The sequence below is a fragment of the Artemia sp. Qi Xiang Cuo genome, chromosome 20, assembly GCF_049724085.1.
Source record: "Artemia sp. Qi Xiang Cuo chromosome 20, ASM4972408v1, whole genome shotgun sequence".
Classification (NCBI taxonomy): domain Eukaryota; kingdom Metazoa; phylum Arthropoda; class Branchiopoda; order Anostraca; family Artemiidae; genus Artemia; species Artemia sp. Qi Xiang Cuo.
This window is the reverse complement of record NC_142813.1, coordinates 37,169,585-37,190,714: the sequence shown is the minus strand read 5'-3', so window position 1 is coordinate 37,190,714 and position 21,130 is coordinate 37,169,585. Positions and strand designations below refer to the sequence as shown.

The following is a 21,130-nucleotide window of genomic DNA, read 5'->3' as shown; positions in this document are numbered from 1 at the left end:
TCAGTTGCAAATTATAGAAAAAAGCCAAGAGAGATAGTCCGAGTAATTGAGAGGGAAAAATGTTTAAATGGCACGGGTAAATGGCGGGAGTAAGTATGACTCTCATTTTACATATAAGATTTTGTTTAGATTTTTTAAAGTAACGATATAAAAATTTATTTTAAGAATATTTTAGAATTGACAATAAATTATTTTGAATTATGCATCAATAAAATTATAATTTTAGAAAAAAGCCAAGAGAGAGAGTCCGAGTAATTGAGAGGCAAAAATGTTTAAATGGTACGGGTAAATGGCGGGAGTAAGTAAGGGGCAGCCATGATATCTTTTAGAATAAAGAAAAATATATTTTAAGATAAAATTAAAAGAACCGGAGAAATCGTCAAATTCTATAAAAAAGTATATTTATTACGACAAAGGTATTTTTAAGTTAGTACTCTTTCTGCCGCCAAAAGGAAGACTAAGCAAAGGGCCTAAATAAAGGTCTTCGTCTCCACAAACTTGAGACATTAGGGCTGGACAAATAAACTCACCTCCAAAGTGAAAGTATATTGACACTTCGCACATTGATAATTCCGCCTGTATTCAAGCATTTTCGTTTGAGTCGTTATTATTACAATTCCGGTCAAGCAAATAAAAAACCCGACATCTCGGGTGCGAGTATTTGTTACACTATACAGCTCCGGACATTCGGGAAAGCATAAGAAATATATATAAACGAGTGAAGAATTTTTTCTCTTCTTTAAACATTTTTCTGTCTCCGTTAGAAAAATAAACAGTTGTTGATAATCCGAGTTCACGAAAATAGAAAAGAATAGTATGCGGGAAAAGTCGAAGCTTAAAAAGTTATTAAAAAAGAAAATGAAAGCTCGACCAAAACACACAGACACCTAAGAAAAGATGATGGTATTATGCTCATGGTTGCCAACTTGACTCTACATACGGTAAGGTGAAGAAAAAATGTGCACAAACGATCTCTCACCGGTCGACTACCAGGCAGTCAACAAACCGACATCCCTGTTGTGAGTAATTGTGACACTATACAGCGCCCGACATTCGGGCAAGCCTAAGAGAAATATATATAAACGACTGAAGATTTTTTTTTCTCTTCTTTAAACATTTTCCGGTACGTGTCTAGAATCCAGTAAACACGTGAAGAACCGCGTCTAGAATCTAATGAAATCCTAATGAAAAACAGGTTTCCGCTACCTTGTGAGTTATTGCTCACTCCGTGAAAAATGTTTAAACTCTAGTTTTTTGGATTGAAGGGGCAAAAAAAGATACCTAGGTTAGGTTACGTATTTAATATATGCTATGCTTTACCCCCACCCCTAATTTGCAAATATATATATACCAATTTTTTCATAAACTGTTATATTTTCATGCTATTTTTTCTTATTTCATTAGCATTAACGAAACTTCACTTATCGCGTGTTTACTGGATTCTAGACAAGTACCCATTTTCCTCTCACTAAGTTGTAAATATTTTCGATGTAAGAAAATAGGAAAGAATAGCAAGCAGGACAAAGTTGAACCTTAAAAATGATTAAAAAGAAAAGATAGATTGGAAGAGAACATGAAAACAACTAAGGAAAAATGATGGAATTATGTTCAAGGTTGCCCCCCCTTGAGTTTACATGAGGTCAGGTGAAGAATACCTACCAGCGAGCGATCATATATATATATATATATATAATTATATAATACATAATATATATATATATATATATATATATATATATATATATATATATATATATATATATATATATATATATATATATATATATATATATATATATATATATATATACATACATATATATATATATATATATATATATATATATATTATGTATTATATAATTATATATTATATAATATATATAATATATATATATTATATAATTTATATTTAACGATTTATGTAGGGTGGATAAGCATCAGCAAAGCTCTTCTTTGACTTGAAATTCTCCACCATGTTATCCATTTTACACGATATAATTGCCTCTTATAGAATAGTTTAGATGAGCATACTAACTCCCTTGGCATCATCAGTAAGTACAAACATTTTTTTTTATTAAAATTAAGATTTTCCAGTAGATTGGACAAATTTGAAGCTTAAAAAAGAATTAAATGGCGCAGAATAAAAACTTAGAAACAACTAAGCAGACAGATGAATAATGATCACGGTTGCTACTTGAAGCTGGCAAAACAGCATTAATTAAACGTCAAAATAACCGAAGACCTACGGTTTTAAATTTAGACAGTTAAGACCTACGGCTCTTTTTATGTTAGACAGTCAAGTCTTAAGGAAAACCTAAACATAGTCAATTAGAAAAAAATTAATACATAGAGATCAACTTTAGAAACAAAATGAAGCTTGAAGACCAGAAAGACAAATAAACACTTTTTACCTGTTTTGGGGCACTCTTACAACTTTGATAGCAGCATATGGTCGTGACAAGATTTCACAACACTGAAAATGGGGAGCATGTGGCAAGTGTTACTAGATTGCAAGGCCGTATCTAGGGGGGTAGGGGGTTTGAGCCCCTACCCCCCCCCCTGCTGAAGTTTTTGTCCGCCTCGTAGTAACAAAAATGAATATGAGAAAATTATGCGTTTTTTGAAGTTTATTGTAAAAGCGCGAAAACAAAATTCTTTTTTAAACCCCATACCACGTATCTTGGATACGGCCCAGCTAGAGTGTGAAGTTAATACGCATATTTTATTATTTATATTTTATTATCTCAAAAAGGTCGTGCTAACGAACCGTAAGTAAGGAGCGACTCGGCACAATAGTAACCGAAACTCTAAAAAAAGGAATGTTGATATCAGTAGATGCACCAGAAGAGCCAGCTTATTATGTTGATTTCAAATATATAAGATTAATCAAGTTTAATATTCAAAAGTTACGCGCCTGAGAAAAGGTAGAATGTGATAAGTGTTACGGAGGATGGCACGGAACGGAGGCTGTTACTAGAAAGTTAAGTTAATATATAATAGTATTCAGTACTTCTAGATACAAGAAAACCTTAATTATATTTTGTTATTTATTTTGCTTAATCTAAAATAAACTTATTCACGACAATTTGTATTTACTATGAAAGTTACATATTTGTATGTGCTATATACCGAACTGAAACCGTAGTCATTCTTAGAGATTTTAGAACGAAGAAAATTCTTCCACAAAACGCTCCAAAACCTTTTTATTGTTCTTCGCTGCAAGACAGCATTTCAAAACGTGTTATGTGCCACTTCTTTGCAAAACTTATTTTATGCCAATTCTCCACGAAGTAAGCAAGTTCTATCATCTAAAAATGTGTGCCGTGGAACATGAAATACGCAAATTATATCTTACACCCTCAAATGATTTATGACCAGTAATGACTCATATGAGCTAATAAGTTATAGACACTTGAACTAAGCCTTATCTTAATTGGTCTAACAATGGTAATAAGGATACTAGGCCTTAGGAAGCTTATACACAAACTGTGGAGAGCAGATTTTACCATGTTTTAATTCATGTATAAGCCGATTAGAAGAAACCATATCATCTTTCCCATTATTAATCTCCATATTAATGGTTGTAAGAAGATCGAAAGAGGCCAAATCTTACTCTCCTTTCGAACGAATAACAATTCTGAACTTATAACAGGGTATAGCTCAATACTAAGGTGAATAAGAAAAAATAGAGCGGTATCCTACCTTAGAATTATTAGCGCTATTAACCTTAACCAATTCACGTTATTGCGCAAAAGTTATTAAAAACTACATCTAAGCAGGGACACCCCCCTCTCCCCTTTTTTGATCGGCCACTGTAGATAAGAGCAATTCCATTTCCTCCAGCCTATCTTATTTGCTGCGTCTTCTTCTTGTTTGGTTATTTCAATCGTTATATCCCACTGACAAGTTTTCACTTTGCAATTATTTTACAATTTTAATTGGTGTAATAAGGGTTATAACAGTAGCAGGGTCGTACCCAGGATTTTCTTTCTTGGGGGGGGGGGTTTACAAAAAACATCTTCTCGTGGACTTAGTCTAACGGTCAACCGTGGAGACTACTAGTCCGCCAATTACGAACGAGGACGCATCCACTAGGCATACCTTTGTATCTTTAAGGGCTTTCCAAAAAATGCAGAATTGCCGAAGCGAGACCTTGTCCAGATAGATCCGTAACTGGGACAAAACCAAGAAAATCCTCGTGCAGATTTCTAGCAGAGGTGTAGCGGATGTAAACACATAGCTGCTCCATATTGGAGAAGTCCGCCGTTTCGTCAGCAAGCACCGAAAAGCAAGGACTTGCGTTTACTTTTTCGACAATGGACTGCTGAAGAATTTCTCCACAGGCGGCAATCACACCATTCTGAACCTTTGGTGAAACATACGTGGCATTTGATGCTGCGGAAAGAAGATGTTTCGCCAGACTTTCGTCACCAACCCTTGCCCTTAGTCGCAAAAGAGCTCGGAAATCGCCATCATTTTGAGATGTTCTGGATCCGTGAGTGAAATGGGACCGGAATCATTCGTACCCCAAAGGGCAAGCTGTAGCCTTCAGGTTAAATATTACAGTTTCAACAATCGGCCTCTGTTTCTAACGATTTTCCTGAACCTACGCTGCCCTTGCTGTATCTATCTGGTTGATGATGTTACTCTGCTGTCTCCGCAACAGAAATGAAGAAATGTCTGCAGTTAAAGTATATTTTTGGTGAAACTGTGCTTGTTGGTGACTTGTGTAGCATTCAATTGCATCCTTCCAGTTCCTGAAGGGTTTGCTGACAAGGTTACCTAAGCGCAGGTGGCTGCCTTTGCCAGCTGTTTCGGACGAAAAAAGAAGACAGAATCGACGAAAATCACCGTCCTCAGTTGGCGAATAGGACAACCAGTTGAAATAAATCAGACAACCCAACTGAAACTTCAACTTTCTTTTCCCAGATATTAGAAAAGTATATGCAATATCTTGAGTCCAAGGACTCTTTAGCACACGAAGTTTGGACGCTGTGTCGAGTGACGACGATTTGTGGACAAACCGTCCGATGTCGTTTGGAAACAAATAAGATTGGGTAATAGCGTGCTGCGAGGTGACTGTATCGAGATGACTGGAATGTGATTCAATTTTAGCGTCCTCAACTTTAACCTGAGCATCAGCAACCGCTTCTGTGTTATTTAAGCCCACTGGGGCAGATTAACAATACGCAGACGACCCGCCAGCGTCACTATTAGAAATAACTAATCTTGTTCGCTGTGGTGTAAAAAACGATGTTATATCACATTTCTTTTTCATTTTTCGAATCACTCTTAATTTAACAAAGTCGGAAACTAAACTGAGAAAAAAAAACTGTCTTGTGACTCCTTGCAATGGCTTAGTGATTACCATGGTTACTGTTTGCAGAAACATGTTTATATGCATTTTCGTTACTTTTGTACGATTCGGACAAAAATCCCGGGGGGGGGTGTTCAAACCAGGTAACCCTCCTCCCCCTGGGTACGGCCTTGAACAGTAGTGGACCTTAGGAAGCTGATATGCAAGCTGTGGAGAGCAGATTCTGTCTTGTTTGAATTCATGCATAACCCGATTAGAAGGGATCACACCTTTCTCTCCTTTATTAATCTTCTTATTAGTAAATATAAGAAAATCAACAGAAACCAGGCTTTGCTCTCCTTTCAGAACAATAGCTACTCCGAAACGGTGGTAACAGGGTAGTATTGTCATACTAAGGACAGCTGCATTGCTGCCGTCGATGTTTTCTTTACCGAGCGTTTATTTATTTTTTATTATTTTTTGTCCAGTGTGTAAATCGCAATACTACCCAATACAACTCTAAGAAACACTCGGTAAAACAAACACTGGTTAAAAGAAAACGACAAGTCTAGTTCGGGCCTAAAACAAAGAAGAAAAATAGAAGGATATTCTACTTTAGGGCTATTAGCCTCGTTATTCTTTTTTTTTTTTTCAGTTAAATTCGTTAAATTACAAAATGATATAATACATAACATTAATCCAAGTGGCTGTTTTTGCGTCATTGCTCAAAAATAAAGGATATTTATTAACGTTATTCGCCAATTAGCAAGCCCCCACACCAATTAAGACAGCGCTTTACAACCACTGAACTATAAATGGGAATTGTAGAACTTAAGAAAATACCTTACCTATTACTTGAATCCTGCAGTTAGTTTTCACAAAGGCTTTCGACTTCTGTTCATCAGTGATACAATGCAACAAGCCCTTCTGGGCCTCTATCAAAGCTATTTTGGCAATTGGAAGACATTGAACTGGCTGACATAATATGTTTTCACATAATAATTGGTAGTTGTCAAGGAATTTCATGAATCTAAACCAAAAAGAAGCTTATTCTCATGTTTTATGAATTACTGAGTAACAATATTATTGTTGAGTTTTAACGATGAATTATTCAAATTCGTAACTGATTATACTATTTCTTTTGTCCTTGTTTTAAAGTAATAATGGTTAATAAAGTTATAATGATACAACGGTTAAAGTTAATAGAGTGATAATGGTTAACTAACTTGACCAAAATATCTGAAATTTCATATCTGAGAATAGTTCCGTTTCAATAGATTTTAAAAATACAGGGTTTAACAGGTTACGGAACATACATGAATTGTCTACCCTTTTAAAAGCCTAGGGCATGTTATTCCAGACGAATGAACAAGAACGGTGCAGAGAAAACAGTGATCTGGATTTCTTATATCATTGACATACCCAGTAGAGTAGTCACACACAAAAAATTACAAAGGAAAAACATGACCGGCACACCTACACAAAGGAAAGAAGATAGGGATAGAGGGGGGAGGGGGCTAAGAATGCTTCAAAAAGCATCTCAAACAAGCCCATCTTCGGACATTGGGACTAGAAAAACTTTTTGGTGTACTCAAAGACCCCCCGAAGAACCTCCCTCTAAATCTCTGCTTCGAACTAATGCGATCACACAAATCTATTAGACATCATGGGTCGTATGTGAAGCCAGGGACTACTCTCAAAATAAATATAAAAAAAAACATTTGAATTATCCCTCTACAACAATGAGATAAATCCAAATTCACGTTCACAACTATGCTAAAAATTTGAAACAATACGAAGAGTTGGATTATTTCAACTCTTTATGATATCATCAGGGCGAAGAACCTTAATTGACATCCCCCTGCAACAAATTTGAAGTCGTAAGCGTAATATTTGGTAAACCTTCCACGTACCCGGGGCGGGGGAGGGGGTTCCAGGCTTCTTCATTCCAAAAACTCTCAATTTTTATCACGTCTTCCATGTTTACTAGTTTGTCACGCTATTTGCTTCTTTCTCCTTTTTCTACTATTCTGTTGAGAGTTCCCCTTCCAGAAAAAAAAATCCTAGGGTAAATTTGTGTAATGGGGCACACAAGTAAGCATAATTTTGCTCTGGAGAGGGGCACAACTTGAGAAAACGTCAAAATATTTGGAAAATAGGAGAAATTTAACAATTTAGCAAAATCTAACAATTTTGGTGGGAAGAGTGGGCCAAATCCCCCCAGTGGCGGATCCAGAGGGGGGCTAGGGGGCAAGCGCCCCCTATCGTAGTCTAAAGTAGTGTCATTTACTTAATTAACTAACGCAAGTTTATCGGATCAACCTATTTTGCCCCCCCTCCCCAAAAAATCTAGATCCGCCCCTGAACCCCCTCCCCCCCACGTAAATCCTTGCAACACATTATACAGAACTGTTTGAAACAAATGCAGTTTGAATTCAAATGACGTGTTTAGTTAATATTTATATTTTGAGAAAAAAATGGATACTTACTCGACTGTCAAAACAGATATTTGACCAACATCTTCAGACAACAAAATGGAGAGAATTTCTTCCCGATAAAGTGACAGAAACGCTTTTAGAAACAAATCTGGAAATAGGAATCAAATGAAAAAATCGCGATTGTGCTAAAAAAAAAACGCAGAAAAATTGTTCTGCGAACAGCGGAACATTTTTTCTGCAAACAGCAAGATAAAATATTCATGAGCACAAGTTCAGAAAAACATTCAGGAACAAGTTTTTCAGGAAGAGATTAACTAACTCTTAAAACACTTTGGCAAGAATCAATACAGTTTAATCTACAAATTTAGACTTGGCTTCTTATTAGAAGTTATATTAAAAAAACTAGTTTTTCTAACCCAAAGTAAGGAGCAATATTAAAACTTAAAACGAACAGACATCATTACGTATATGAGGGGGGTCGTCAACTCCTCAACAACACGCTCTTCACGCTAAAGTGTTTCAGTACTTAAAAAAAAAAAATCTTATTGTCCTAATCAAACAACCCTTTTGTTTCAGGAGTCGCTTTTAAAGAATTGAGAGAAAATTTAAACTTGTCCGTTTTAAGTTTTAATGTCACTCTTTGTATTCATTTGGAAAAGATTGTTTTTTTAATTAGTTTTGGTCCACTTTTCATTTAATTAAAATAATAAAATTATAGAATACAATGCCTATAATATATATATATATATATATATATATATATATATATATATATATATATATATATATATATATATATATATATATATATATATATATATATATATATATATATATATATATATATATATATATATATATATATATACATATATATCTTATATATATATTAAGACAAACATAAACTATTTTAAGTGGTTCAATTCCGTTAGAAATCCTTTGAGTTTTAATTGTTTTTTCCTTTTTACTGTTTTTAACATTTTTGAAATTTTTATTTTTTTTTTTTTTTAGCCAACTTTAATCTATTTGGGTGTTTTTAGGTGTTTATTTAATATTAATTAATTTTCAATAAACAAAAATTATATCAAATTAAAAATAAGTTAAAAAATAATAGATAATAGAAATTGGTGTTCTGCGCAAATTCGAATGCTAAGCAATGATTCAGTAAAAAAAAAGATAGATATGTCAAAAATCGACAGCCACCCCCTGGCCTAATAACACCTTGTCTTGATTGATATATCCGTAATAGTTGCACTTCTCTGTTAGCAAAAGAACCTGTTCCTTTTTCTGAAAATAAATGAAAATTCGGATTCTATTTGCATCTTATAATGGAATATTTGTAAATCGTGTCTTCACCAAACTTGGTTTTCTGTGTTAAAATACTTTAAAGATTTTACGCAAAGAAAACGTCCTTTAAAGAAATCCCGAAGCACCATCACCCTCTTCTGCTGCAAAAAAATCCAGCTGATCCAAAGTTAAGACTGAACATTCGAATTTTGCGTGAAACATTATTTTAATCCCAAATTTTAGTCCTTAGGCTAAGCAGAAAAGCTTAAAAATTAGACATACATATCTACAACTAACACACAGTCTAATGACACTTTCAAACAGTTCGTCTTCAAACGGGGCGGACAGTAAGTAAGGAGTGATGCAGCACAATAGTAACCGAAACTCTAAGAAACAGAGCATTGATAATAATGGATACATTAAAAGAATCGAATTTTGATGTTTATTCAAAATATGTAAAATTCATCAAGTTTAATGTTACCCATTCAAAGCTACGAGCGTGAGAAAATTTACTCAAATTTTTAAAAAGGGGGAAAACACCTCCAAAACATCAAGCGATCTTAATGAAAATCACATCCTCATTATTTAAAACAAGATCAGAAATTAAATTAAAAAACAAGTTTTTTCAACTGAAAGTAAGGAGCAACATTAAAACTTAAAATGAACTGAAATTATTACGTATATGAAGGAGATTGCCCTCTCCTCAATACCTTGCTCTTTATGTTGTTTTTTTACAGATTTTAAAAAAAGCTTAATAATCTAATTATACGGCCCTTGTGTTTCAGGAGCCATTCTGAAATAATTGGAACAGAAAATCAAACTTTAGCATAAACAATGAGGCACTGAGGAAGTAGTACCCTCTCATATACATAAAACTTTCTGTTCGTTTTAAGTTTTAATGTTGCTCCTTACTTTCAGTTGGAATTTTTTTTCATTTTAATTTCAATTAAAAAAGGACAAAAATGAATATAGAAAACATTACCCAAAAAAGTGTTTTAAAGCTCCTGGTTCGCCGATTTCAGCTTATTGCTAAAGAATAGCAAGGGTCTAACCTCAAAGTTTTTAATGAAAAATGTACTTTTTGTAATTTTTCAATAAAATTTTAAAATTTTAAATTTTTTAATGAAATTTTGAATTTTTTAAAGAAAAACTTCAGCTTATGTCTAAAGAATAGCAAGGTCTAACCTCTGCGTTTTTAATGAAAAATTTACTTTTCTTTATTTTTTAAATTTTTTAATGAAATTTTTAATTTTCAAATTTTTTATTTTTTAATGAAAAATTTCAGCTTATTGTTAAAGAATAGCAAGGGTCTAACCTCTACATTTTTAATGAAAAGTGTACTTTTTTAATTTTTTAATGAAATTTTAATTTTTTTAAATTTTTTAATGAAAGATTTCAGCTTATTGCTAAAGAATAGCAGGGGCCTAACCTCTACATTTTTAACGAAAAAAGTATTTTTCTTTAATTTTTAAATTTTTTAATGAAATTTTAAATGTTTAAATTTTTTAATGAAAAATTTCAGCTTATTGCTAAAGAATAGTAAGGGTCTAACCTCTACGTTTTTAATGAAAAATGTACTTTTATTTTATTTATATATTTTTTAATGTAATTTTACATTTAAAATTTTAAATATTTAATGAAAAATTTCAGCTTAGATTTCCGCTTAGATTAGATTTCAGCTTAGATTAAAATATATAGCAATGAAAAATTAAATAATGCTTAAATTTCCAGGAATTCTTTTTTTATATGAGTATACTCGAAACAATTAATTTGTCTCATTAATATATTATGCAATAGGCTTTCATCAAGACATTGTTCCTATTAAGTTGTTTCCTTTCAAATATATAGAAAACAAATTGCTGATTCGGCAATCTAAAGAATAACTTCAGCAAATTAAACAGATTACTTCAAAAATTACCAACTGACATTTGAAAGATTTTATTAAGAGATTTACTTTCTATATTCTTAAACGAATTGGAACCAAAAGCAAAAATGAGTGACTAAATTGAAAGCCTAAATTTATTTGAAAGCCTAAATTTAAGTGAAAGCCTAAAGCATAAATTGAAAGACTAAATTTATTGAATCTAGAATTGATTAATTGTGCATGTATTGATTCTAGGAAATTCATTCTTTCGTTGTGCTAAAATTGATTAGTTTTTGCTTTCTTATGAAACAAAAAACATGTTATTCAAATTTATATTGTTTTCCATGACACTTAAGCCTAAAGAGGATTGGAGGAGGCACTAATCCCCCTTTTATTTATGGTAATTTTCATTCGTTTTGAGTTTAACTTGATTATTTATTTGTCTTTCTGTTTGATTTATATTTAAATATAAATTAATATTAAAAATTAAATATTAATAATTAAAAATTACTGTTTAACATTAATATTAACAAATTAGCAGCAGAGCCTATTAGACCAGAGGCATAAAAAAGAAAACAAACCATAGCCTACACTCTTTTGCTGAGACCAGAGAAAAAACTATTTGCTCTTTATCGAAACAAAATACTATAAGCCCCTCCCCCCTCCCCAGCAAAAAAATCCTGAAAGCGTCATCTCGATCCCCATCTGATAGACAAAATAGAGTGGATTTATAAAACTACGTAGGCTAAAAAATTTGTCACAATTATACTGAAACCAACTAAATACATAAGGAGAAATACTGGCTTGCCTTCAGGTACCCGCTATATAACAGCACATGGTTGTTTTCAGAGTTAAAGATTAGCGAGTGGCTGAAGTTACTGACATAGCCAATTATAAATAGACAGTAAAGTTTTGTTTGTTAAAGTCTGACTTAGTATATCACTTTATGTCTTCTATTTTAGGTTTAAATTTTACTCTTTGGTTGACTTTGAATTCTTTTTCAAAAGCAGTTTTTAAATGAATTGAGAAAGGATCCATTGATTTATTACAGCAAAATAAAAGAGGTGTTACCTTGAGTATGTTTGTTGCTCATAGTGGATGTGAACAATGTAAGAAATCAAGCCCATAAATGTGTAGGTATATCTTCACCAAATGCATGAACTATAAAAATAAGAAAATATAGTTAAAAGTTGGGGGGGGGAGATCATATAAAGGTCTAAGAGAAGGGATTAGGGCTTCATCTAGGAAATTTGGAAGCTCACATTTCAAGGAGAAGTTAAACATGTTAAAGCAGTATAAAACCTGAATTATATAAATCTACAGAGAATTGAGGGGAAGGATATTTGGAGATACTAAGTCTAGATAACCCCTGTGGCACTAGGAGGATAGTTTACCAGAAGAGTTTTAGAGTTCTGTTTATAAAGAAAAAGCTAAAGCTTACTCATTTGCTGTGACTCAATCCTTTTGCCTAAGAGGTTATCTTAAATTAAATTGTAAAAATAAAAGCAACAAAGGTTTGACATTAACACTCAGTTGCAGCTCTGCTACAAACCAAACGGTTACAAAAGCGAACAACAGCAAACTTGAAGAGGATTTTACTACAGTACTTAAAATCAAGATTAAAGTCACAAATTATTTAGGTACTTGACTTCTGCTAAACAAATTCTAAATATGTCAGAGAGGGGTAATTTCCTAGCACTTGAGAAAGGAGAATTGATTGATTGATTGATTGAAGAAGTACTTAGGGAGAGTAAGGGTAATAGATGGTCCTTAATTGTGCCTAATGTGTGTAGATAAGAGTGAGAATCTGCTTCATTTCATGGATCTTTGTCCTGAATTACAGGATTAAAGAGAAGAATTACTTTCTAGTAGTTTGGGGTCAAGGGATTAGTTGGCTGCAGTAATGGCACAAAATATTACAAAATATTATGGGACAACAAGAAAAATTGCAAAACATATTTTATTGAAAATGACCCATAGAGAGAGATTTTTGTTAGGGGGGGGGGCTTGAAGTATTTTATTTTCCTTTGTGTAGCCATGACCCATGTGGGTTTAAAGTATTTAGTATCTATCTATCATGTGTGGGAAATTTTGTGACATTACGTGAGTTGATTTTATGGTATTATGTGCTTTATTATGTTTGTTTTGCAATTGCTATGTTTTTCATGATTATTGTTATGTAGACCTACCATGTTTTATGTGTTATTATCACGTGCTATTATTTTATGTCATTTTTTTGCCATGACACAAAGCAACTTTTGTTGCAATAAATATCTATCTATCTATGTATGATCGGATTTCAAACCTTTTTACATGGGAGTCCCATTCAGGAAAGACGTTAAAAAATACACAAAAAAAACTCAAAATGCTCTTCATACATCATAAAAATATTTTACCTAAGAAATCCAGTCGAAACAAAGAGAAGCCTAGAAATGGCTGCATCAATTCCTGGCCTAAATAGGTTGATGTGGTTAGGCATACAATCCAAAGTAATAAAAAAAAATTCTATGAAAGTTCTACAAAATTTTTATGAAAGTTATATGAAATTTCTACAAAAGTTCAAACTAACAAAAATTTACAACTTTCAATACAGTTTGATCTTAAATTATCCATATGAATTTACAGTCATTAATATAAATCCCTTTAATATTTTGCTCAATACACTGAATGATCATATGTAATAACTTCAAATGACCAGTGCCATACAGTCCCAATATTAATCTTTTCTCACTATACAATTAGTAGGCCTAGTCACTGATGATATGAATCATGATGATACAAACATTTAACAACCACTTTTGAGGTGTCATTATATTTTCAAAACTGCACCCTAATTTTCCATTAGATCCACTCGTGATCAGGATTCTGTTTTAATGCTCCATTCACATAATCATTAAAGTTATTATTATCAGCCCCCAAAAAAAGAGTAACATGATGATGATTTGTCCTGTAAACTATCTACAAATTAATCAAATGGCGCATGTGGTTGGGCAAGCAAGAAGGTTTTTTTTTTCACAAAATAGTTAGTTGTCATCCTCTTTATAAGGCAGTCTAGTGTCCTCCAGTTTAGACTCTAATCTGTTTAAATGTACCTTCAGTTGTGGATAAAATTCTGAAAAAAGAATTCTTTTTTGTATTTGGGCCTTTTTTGCCAGATAACATTTGAAATGATCTCTAGTTTTTTGTTAATACAAATGTTAGGGGCAATAATTGCTGGAGGGGGACAAATGCCCCTAGATACCAAGCAAAGCCATTCCTTAGTACCAATGCAGCAATGTTTAAATGAATTTTCTAGTTTTGCTTTATTTCTAATGTATCTTATGTATTCTAATAAATCAATGATAAATCTTAGGGAAAAGTATTCAATTTGATAAACATCCTTTCACTTGTGGAAAAAAAAAGCTAAGAAATAGTCAAATAAGCATTATGTATGTGCATCTTTCTTTCAGTAATACAGACTATTTGTATAATATAATGGCAGCAAAATGAGTTTTGTATGATTTTTTTTTCTGAATTCCTGGTACCATTCCTGCAGCTAAGCCCACAGCAATTCTACACTACTTTCCTCACACCAATACATTCAACTAGTTGGAATAAAACTGAGTTTTTAACATTGCAATGACTATCATCCTGTATTAGTTAAGTATTGATGGAACTTTACCAAACTTTGGTGGGTAGTCTGACATTGGTCACACTCCCCCCCCCCCCAGAAAAAGAAAAATATGTATTTGTGACATTAGGCACATATGTACAGGGATGTTCCTAGGGTTGGTCGCACCTGAGGCAAATTTAATTAAAGCACCCCCTCCCAAATCATATATGAATAAAAAATCCTCAGCCTCCCCCCCCCATCCACAGCACCTAGGGCAGCTTGCCCCAGTCACTCCCCCCTCATTTAAATGGCCCTGCACATGTAGGGATTTGTTTTTCGGGAATCCAATAGCAGCAAAAAAGAAATTTGTTGCTGTAGGCTGTATCTAATAGCAATTAAATCTTCTGACATCACTGCAAGTGTAATTTCAGATTATAACTTATCATAATTCATTCTTATTGTAGCATCCTGCTGAGCTTACTTGCTTAATAATTGCTTGCGTGTTTTTAGCGTTGCTTTACTTTGCTTGTGTGCTTAAATTATTTTATTTATAGGTGCTTGGGTCATATTAAAGAGTTAAATCAACTTCAGCTATAGGAATTCTATATGGTGTCAGAAGTGGCCAATTGAATAGCAAGCATGGATGGACTAACCCCTCCAGTAATCAACTGGGAATCATAGAATCTTGATGAAGAATGGTCGAAGTTTGAAGAACATGCAAGACTCGTGTTTCTTGGCCCTCTCTCTGGTAAATCAGAGAAGATTCAGTAAGTCTTATTTTCTGAAGTTCCATAAATATGCTGCTCCAAAAAAGAATAAAGTGTTTCCCAGATATATCTTTCAGAAACGTGATCAGTGTGATGGAGAGACACTTGAGAAATACATAACAGAACTGAAGTTATTAGTCAAGCCATGTGAATACCATGATACAAAAAGAGATGACCAGAGACATAATCGTCTGTGGCATCAGAAATCCGAGAATATGTGACAAACTTTTGGCTGAAAGTAACACTTTAACACTGGAAAGAGCAGTAGAAGTTTATAGAATCTATGAAAGACCCAAGCACAGCTGAAGTCATTCAAAAACCACCCCAGCCAAAATCCCATAGTCAAACAAGAAGTGAATGTTGTATGCAGAAAACAACATAAATCAGCATATGCAAGATCAAAGGGCACAGTGCTACTTCTGAGGAGGAATCTATGGCCTGGACACAGCTGTCCTCAAAAGGTAAAACATGCTCCAAGTGCTGAAAATTAAACCACTTTCCCGAAGTATGCTGTAGTAAAATTGAGAATGCTATCAAGAATGACGAGCAGAGCCAAATATCAGAAATTGCCAAAGATGATGAAATACTGCTATATGCTGTGCAGCAAAATGGGAGTAAACATGAGGCATTCATCCCACTAAAGATCAACAATCAGACTACTGTAAGTTTCAAAATCGATACTGGGGCTCAGGCAAACATCATACCACAACACTACTTTGATCTCCTTGCTCCAAAGCTGCTTATACAGCCAACAAAGCTACTGTGGCTCTATGATTCCAACAGTCGGAGTATGCCTTCTATCATGCAACTATAATGAAACCTTTGAGAATGAGATAATGAGAAATGAGTTTCTATAATGAGAAACTCAAGCAAGAGCTGGACAGACTCAAAAGTCTGGGGATCATAGAAAAGGTGGAAGAACCCACAGAGTGGGTCAACTCGATGGCACTTGTTGAAAAGAAGGATGGAGGCGTGAGGCTTTGCATTGATCTGGCTGACCTCAATAAGGCCATCAAGCACCCCCATTATCCAATCCCAGCTTTTGAAGATGCCATCACCAATCTGAGTGGTGCAAACTATTTCTAAAAACTTGATGCTACCTTGGGGTACTGGTCACTTGTGCTTTCAAAAGCAGCTTCAGTGCTCATGACATTCAACACAATCTATGGGAGATATCAATGGAAGAGATACACCTTTGGGTTAATATCTGTACAGGATGAGTTCCAGAGGAAGATGGAAGAGATATTTCAAGGTCTGGAAGGCCTGAAAATACTTGTAGATGACCTATTTATCTATGGAGACTCCCAAGAAAAACCTGACAGGAGACTTGCAGCCATGCTAGAAAAAGCTGAACATAAGGGTGTGAAATGCAACCAATCAAAGTGCCAGCTTGCAGTCCAGTCAGTCTGCTATTTTGGTCACATCATCAGCAGCACTGGAATTGAACCAGACCCTGAGAAACTCCAAGCTATCAACAAGATTCCTACCCCAAAATCGACGGAGGAGCTGCAGACTCTTCTTGGGATACTGAACTATCTCTCAAGATATATTCCAAACCTTGCAACCCAGAAATTAAGGGACCTGATTAAAGTAGAAGAGTTTGACTGGAAAGAGCTCCAGACCACCAGTCTCAACCAGCTCAAAGAGTCCATAGTCACCAACTTGGCTTTCTTTGACAGCTCTAGCCCAATTCTTGAGCTCAAAGTGGATGCTTCAAGACATGGACTATGAGCATGAATCTGTTTGAGTGGCAAAGTCTTTGCTTACACATCAAGATTGCTGAGCAAATCTGAACAGAACTAATTGCAGCTAGAGAAAGAACTCTTTGCCATAGTATATGGATGATGCCATTTTCACCACTACATATATGGAAGAAAAGTACAAGTCATTACAGATCATAAACAACTTGAGTCCATACAAGTCAAACCTCTCCATACAGCATCACCAAGGATTCAGCACCTGATGATGTATGTACAGCCTTATGACTTGACATTCAAGTACTGGGCTGGTACAGAAATTCCTGTTGCAGATGCTCTCTCAAGACTTCACCTTCCAAATATTGACAAAGAATTACATGAAGAGTGTCCAGGCAATGCCTAGCAGTCCTTGGAAGAGAGGAACCATTGTTGAAGTTTGCCCCTGGCCATGATTGTACACAGCTGGTACTGACAACAGATCAATGCTTTAACCTAATAGGGTTAGACTGTCTCACAGGAAATCAGACAAAGCAATAAATCCAGAACAAGACAACCAAACATAGAAATCACCCAACCATCCAAGTTCGAGCCTGAAGACAACCCTTCTGAATGTCCAGCCTCACCCAGCTTGGCAGCCCCCACTGAACACAGTGGAAATAGTGTCACCAACAGTGGCAGAGTGATACAAACAAGATCCAGTAGGACAGTAGCTAAAACCAACTGACTAAACTTATAGACACCACAGCATGTTCAGAAGAATGAAAATGTAGCATCCTGATGAGCTTGCTTGCTCAATAATTGCTTGTGTGTTTTTAATGTTGCTTTGCTTTACTTGTGTGACTATATTGTTTTATTTACATGTGCTTGGGTCATATTAAAGGGTTAAAGCAACTTGAACTATAGGACTTTTACACTTACCAGTTTATTCTACACTATCTCAAACTCCTTAAATCTATATGCTAAAGAAAATGAAGGGATAGAATTTTAAACCATAGAATATTATATAATAGCACCTTTCCTGTTATCCTCACCCCATGTACCAAATGCCTAAACTCCACAGATAACAAAATGTGTAAAGCAACACTGTACTACCAAAGAAAGAAGGTAGATAGCATGGGTGCCCATAAAGGGGGGCAGGAGGGGGAAACAGCACCCTTGGCTGAATGACTCTGCCTTATATTTATTTTTTTCTCTCATACAGCATTGGAAGTGCTGATTCGACCAGGTACCCTCCCCCTAAAATTCAGCTTATGGGACCCATGGTGGATAGTATTCAATCACACTTGCAGATCCATCAGGCACCCTGCCAACAACCCCCACCCCCAAAGATTCTTCCTAGCACCCTCATTCATGTTTTTTATTCATTTTTAAAAATAAATTTGTCAATTTGGTTGATTATTGGTGGCACTATTGTCACAATCCCTGACCAATCAAAAGAATATGCATTATTTGCTGAACCAATAAATGTATGCAAGTCCAAAACAGACAAAGAGTAACAACACCACAAGCTTATACGAAACTAGGAGTCTTTGACCAAAATGTGACATGTAGCTTGATGAAAAAAAGATATGTAGAAGCCATCACAGAGCATTTCAAGAAGAGGAACCCTTAAACTTACTTCAGACTGCAGATTAATCTATTATGAGCACCAGCTGTGGTGGATTCTTGCAGGGAACTCTTCTCTGAATTATGTCAATTTACTCAATTTAATTTAATTAGGTAAATTTTTTGCAGTTCATATTATTAACTTACAACTAAAGTGAACATACCACTCAATGCCTTTTTCTATGCTCTTTACAAATATAATAATTGCTTCTATCAGAAATTCAAATTTACCCACCTTACCCCCTAATGTGCAAATATATACCCTGAATGGGAATATACCATGAATTGTCAACAGCAAAGTTCAGCACTATTTTTGTCAACAGCCTTCAAAAAAAACTTGAAACAGTGGGAAAATGTTTTACATTTGAGTTGCCTCATAAATGAGGTTTGAATTGTTATAAATAAATATTTCTGGAATATATTACTCTTGAACAACTTATTTATAAACTAGTAATATGTTTTAACCACTTTTTAATAGCTTAACTAGTGTTGATAACTTCTTTGTGTGGTTATAATCAGTGGCAGATCCAGGGGGATGAGGGCCCCTCCTAGCATAGTCTAAAGTAGTGTAATTTACTTAATCGTAACCCAATTTTCCATTAATTAAACTTGCATTTAATGCAAATTTATCAGATCAACCTATTTTGCCCCCCCCTAAAAAATCCTGGATCTGCCCCTGGTTACAATTCAGGGTAGCCTATATATTTGCACAATAGGGGGGTGGGGTGCTTAAATTTGAATTTCTGATAGAAGCAATTATTATATTTGTAAAGAGGATAAAAAAAAATACATCAAGGGGTATAGCCTATTTACTTTATTTGTAAGTCAATAATATGAACTGCATATGAATTTTACCAAATATTTATCTTTAATAATGTCCACTTAATTTACTGTCTATATATATGATGTCTGCTATAGATAGCCTAGGGTCTATCTATATGTTTTGTTTGCAAGTAGATTGTGTTTTTATCATGGCCTATGCCTATGTTTTATGGCATGCAAAGAACTAAAAGAAAACAATGAAATTCTTACTTTATAATTTGCAGGATGTTTTTATTAATCTAATTCCATGTTTCCTTCTAGTATTATTCACTTTCAAAAATTATTTCAGATAAAATTCTATTTTGGTAGGCCTAAATTATACACAATCATTCAGGGGGGTGAAATGCAGACTAAGAATATAACCTGTTTAGTATAGCCAATGATCTATAACATATGACTAGATTTTAGTAACAGGGAAAGACACTAGCCTATTGGAGCTACATATGGGACCATCAGTTGAGAGCGTGCATTTATGAGTGTATTAACACCTACTTAAAAAGAGTAAATAAACTAAACAAGCAGTGTTTTCCCCTTGTCATTAAGTCATTTAAAGAATCTTGTAGCCTATATATTTACCCCAAAAGCTACTGATCTGGAATTGCTCTTCAGCAACTCAACTTTAGAACGTTCTTTAATTTCAAATGTTTTTGCTAAACAGTTTCAAAAACGGCACGAGTCCTGCGGGACTACAAATGTCAGTCGGGTATCAAAAGGACGTATAGCCATAATTGTAAATTTTCAGAAGAGCAAAAAGAAGCCTCACATCTTTTTTATTTCCCTTCGATTACCGTGAAAAAAAAAACAGATCGATTTGTAAATCAATACATATCAATCCGTTTTTGCTTTAGGGTTATCGGAGGGAAACAAAAAAGTTGTGTGGCTTCTTTTTGCTCTTCTGAAAATTTACAATTATGGTGACACGTCCTTTTAATACCCAACTGACAAAATACAATGTTGCATTTCTATAAAGCTTAAAAAGTGATACCCACATTAGTGAATAACACACAGACATAATAGAATTAAAATATTCAAAAATACGCCGACTTTATAGACCAGAATAAAAACAAATAGAAATTCCTCATTACAGATAGTATACAGAGTTGATTTACTACTCCAATTACTACCAGTAACTTTCTGTAGCATCAAACCACCTGAGGCCAACATAGCTGCACATGATCTTCTTCTTCCACCAAAATCAATGCAAATAATCATTCTTTACCTCCTTCCACGAAGTTCTAATTTTCGTTAGATTCTTCCGTATGAACTTTCTCCAACCTATTCTGGGACTACCTACTTTTCATTTGACCCCTGATAAATGGCTAAAAATATTTTACAATCTGTCATCCTTTATTTATAAAATGTGCCCTAACCATTTTAGTTTCTTTTTTTATTTGATTCCTAGAAAGTTGGATTACCACAATTTTCGCACAGCTCCTTGTTTGATACTCGCTAAATCGAGTTTCGAATTGTGTTTGATGTTCATGAAACGTTGATTGTCCTAGAAGCTCGAAGCCTAGTTTATAGAAGCTCTGGAATGATAATGTTACTCTGCAGCTGGCTCCAGGGTTCTATGACTCTGTACAAGGAAAACAAAAACCAATTCTCTTCCGGGGTCACCAGGGAAAGATCTTGAAAGAAAAATATCTTGTTGAAGAGTAAGTGGCTGGTTAAAAAAAAGTTATAGCTGTCTGTGTTCCCAAAATCCCCAATAATACTATGAATATTTAGCAAATCAGCTCAGTGTCTTCAGAAATGAAGA

At 34.3% G+C, this 21,130-nt stretch overlaps 1 protein-coding gene across 1 annotated transcript in view; it reads right to left on the bottom strand.

Moving 5' to 3' along the window:
* LOC148940165 (DNA helicase MCM9-like) overlaps positions 1-19,994 on the bottom strand; it is a 125,775-nt gene extending 105,781 nt beyond the window's left edge. The window contains exons 1-6 of the mRNA XM_089106087.1: positions 19,948-19,994; positions 11,960-12,049; positions 7,789-7,885; positions 6,148-6,329; positions 991-1,063; positions 531-834 (exon numbers count right to left, since the gene is read on the bottom strand). Coding sequence (XP_088962213.1) covers positions 531-834; positions 991-1,063; positions 6,148-6,329; positions 7,789-7,885; positions 11,960-11,981 — 678 coding nt within the window. The 5' untranslated portion in view covers positions 11,982-12,049; positions 19,948-19,994. The remainder of the gene's footprint in view (positions 1-530; positions 835-990; positions 1,064-6,147; positions 6,330-7,788; positions 7,886-11,959; positions 12,050-19,947) is intronic.
* Positions 19,995-21,130: the final 1,136 nt, after the last annotated feature.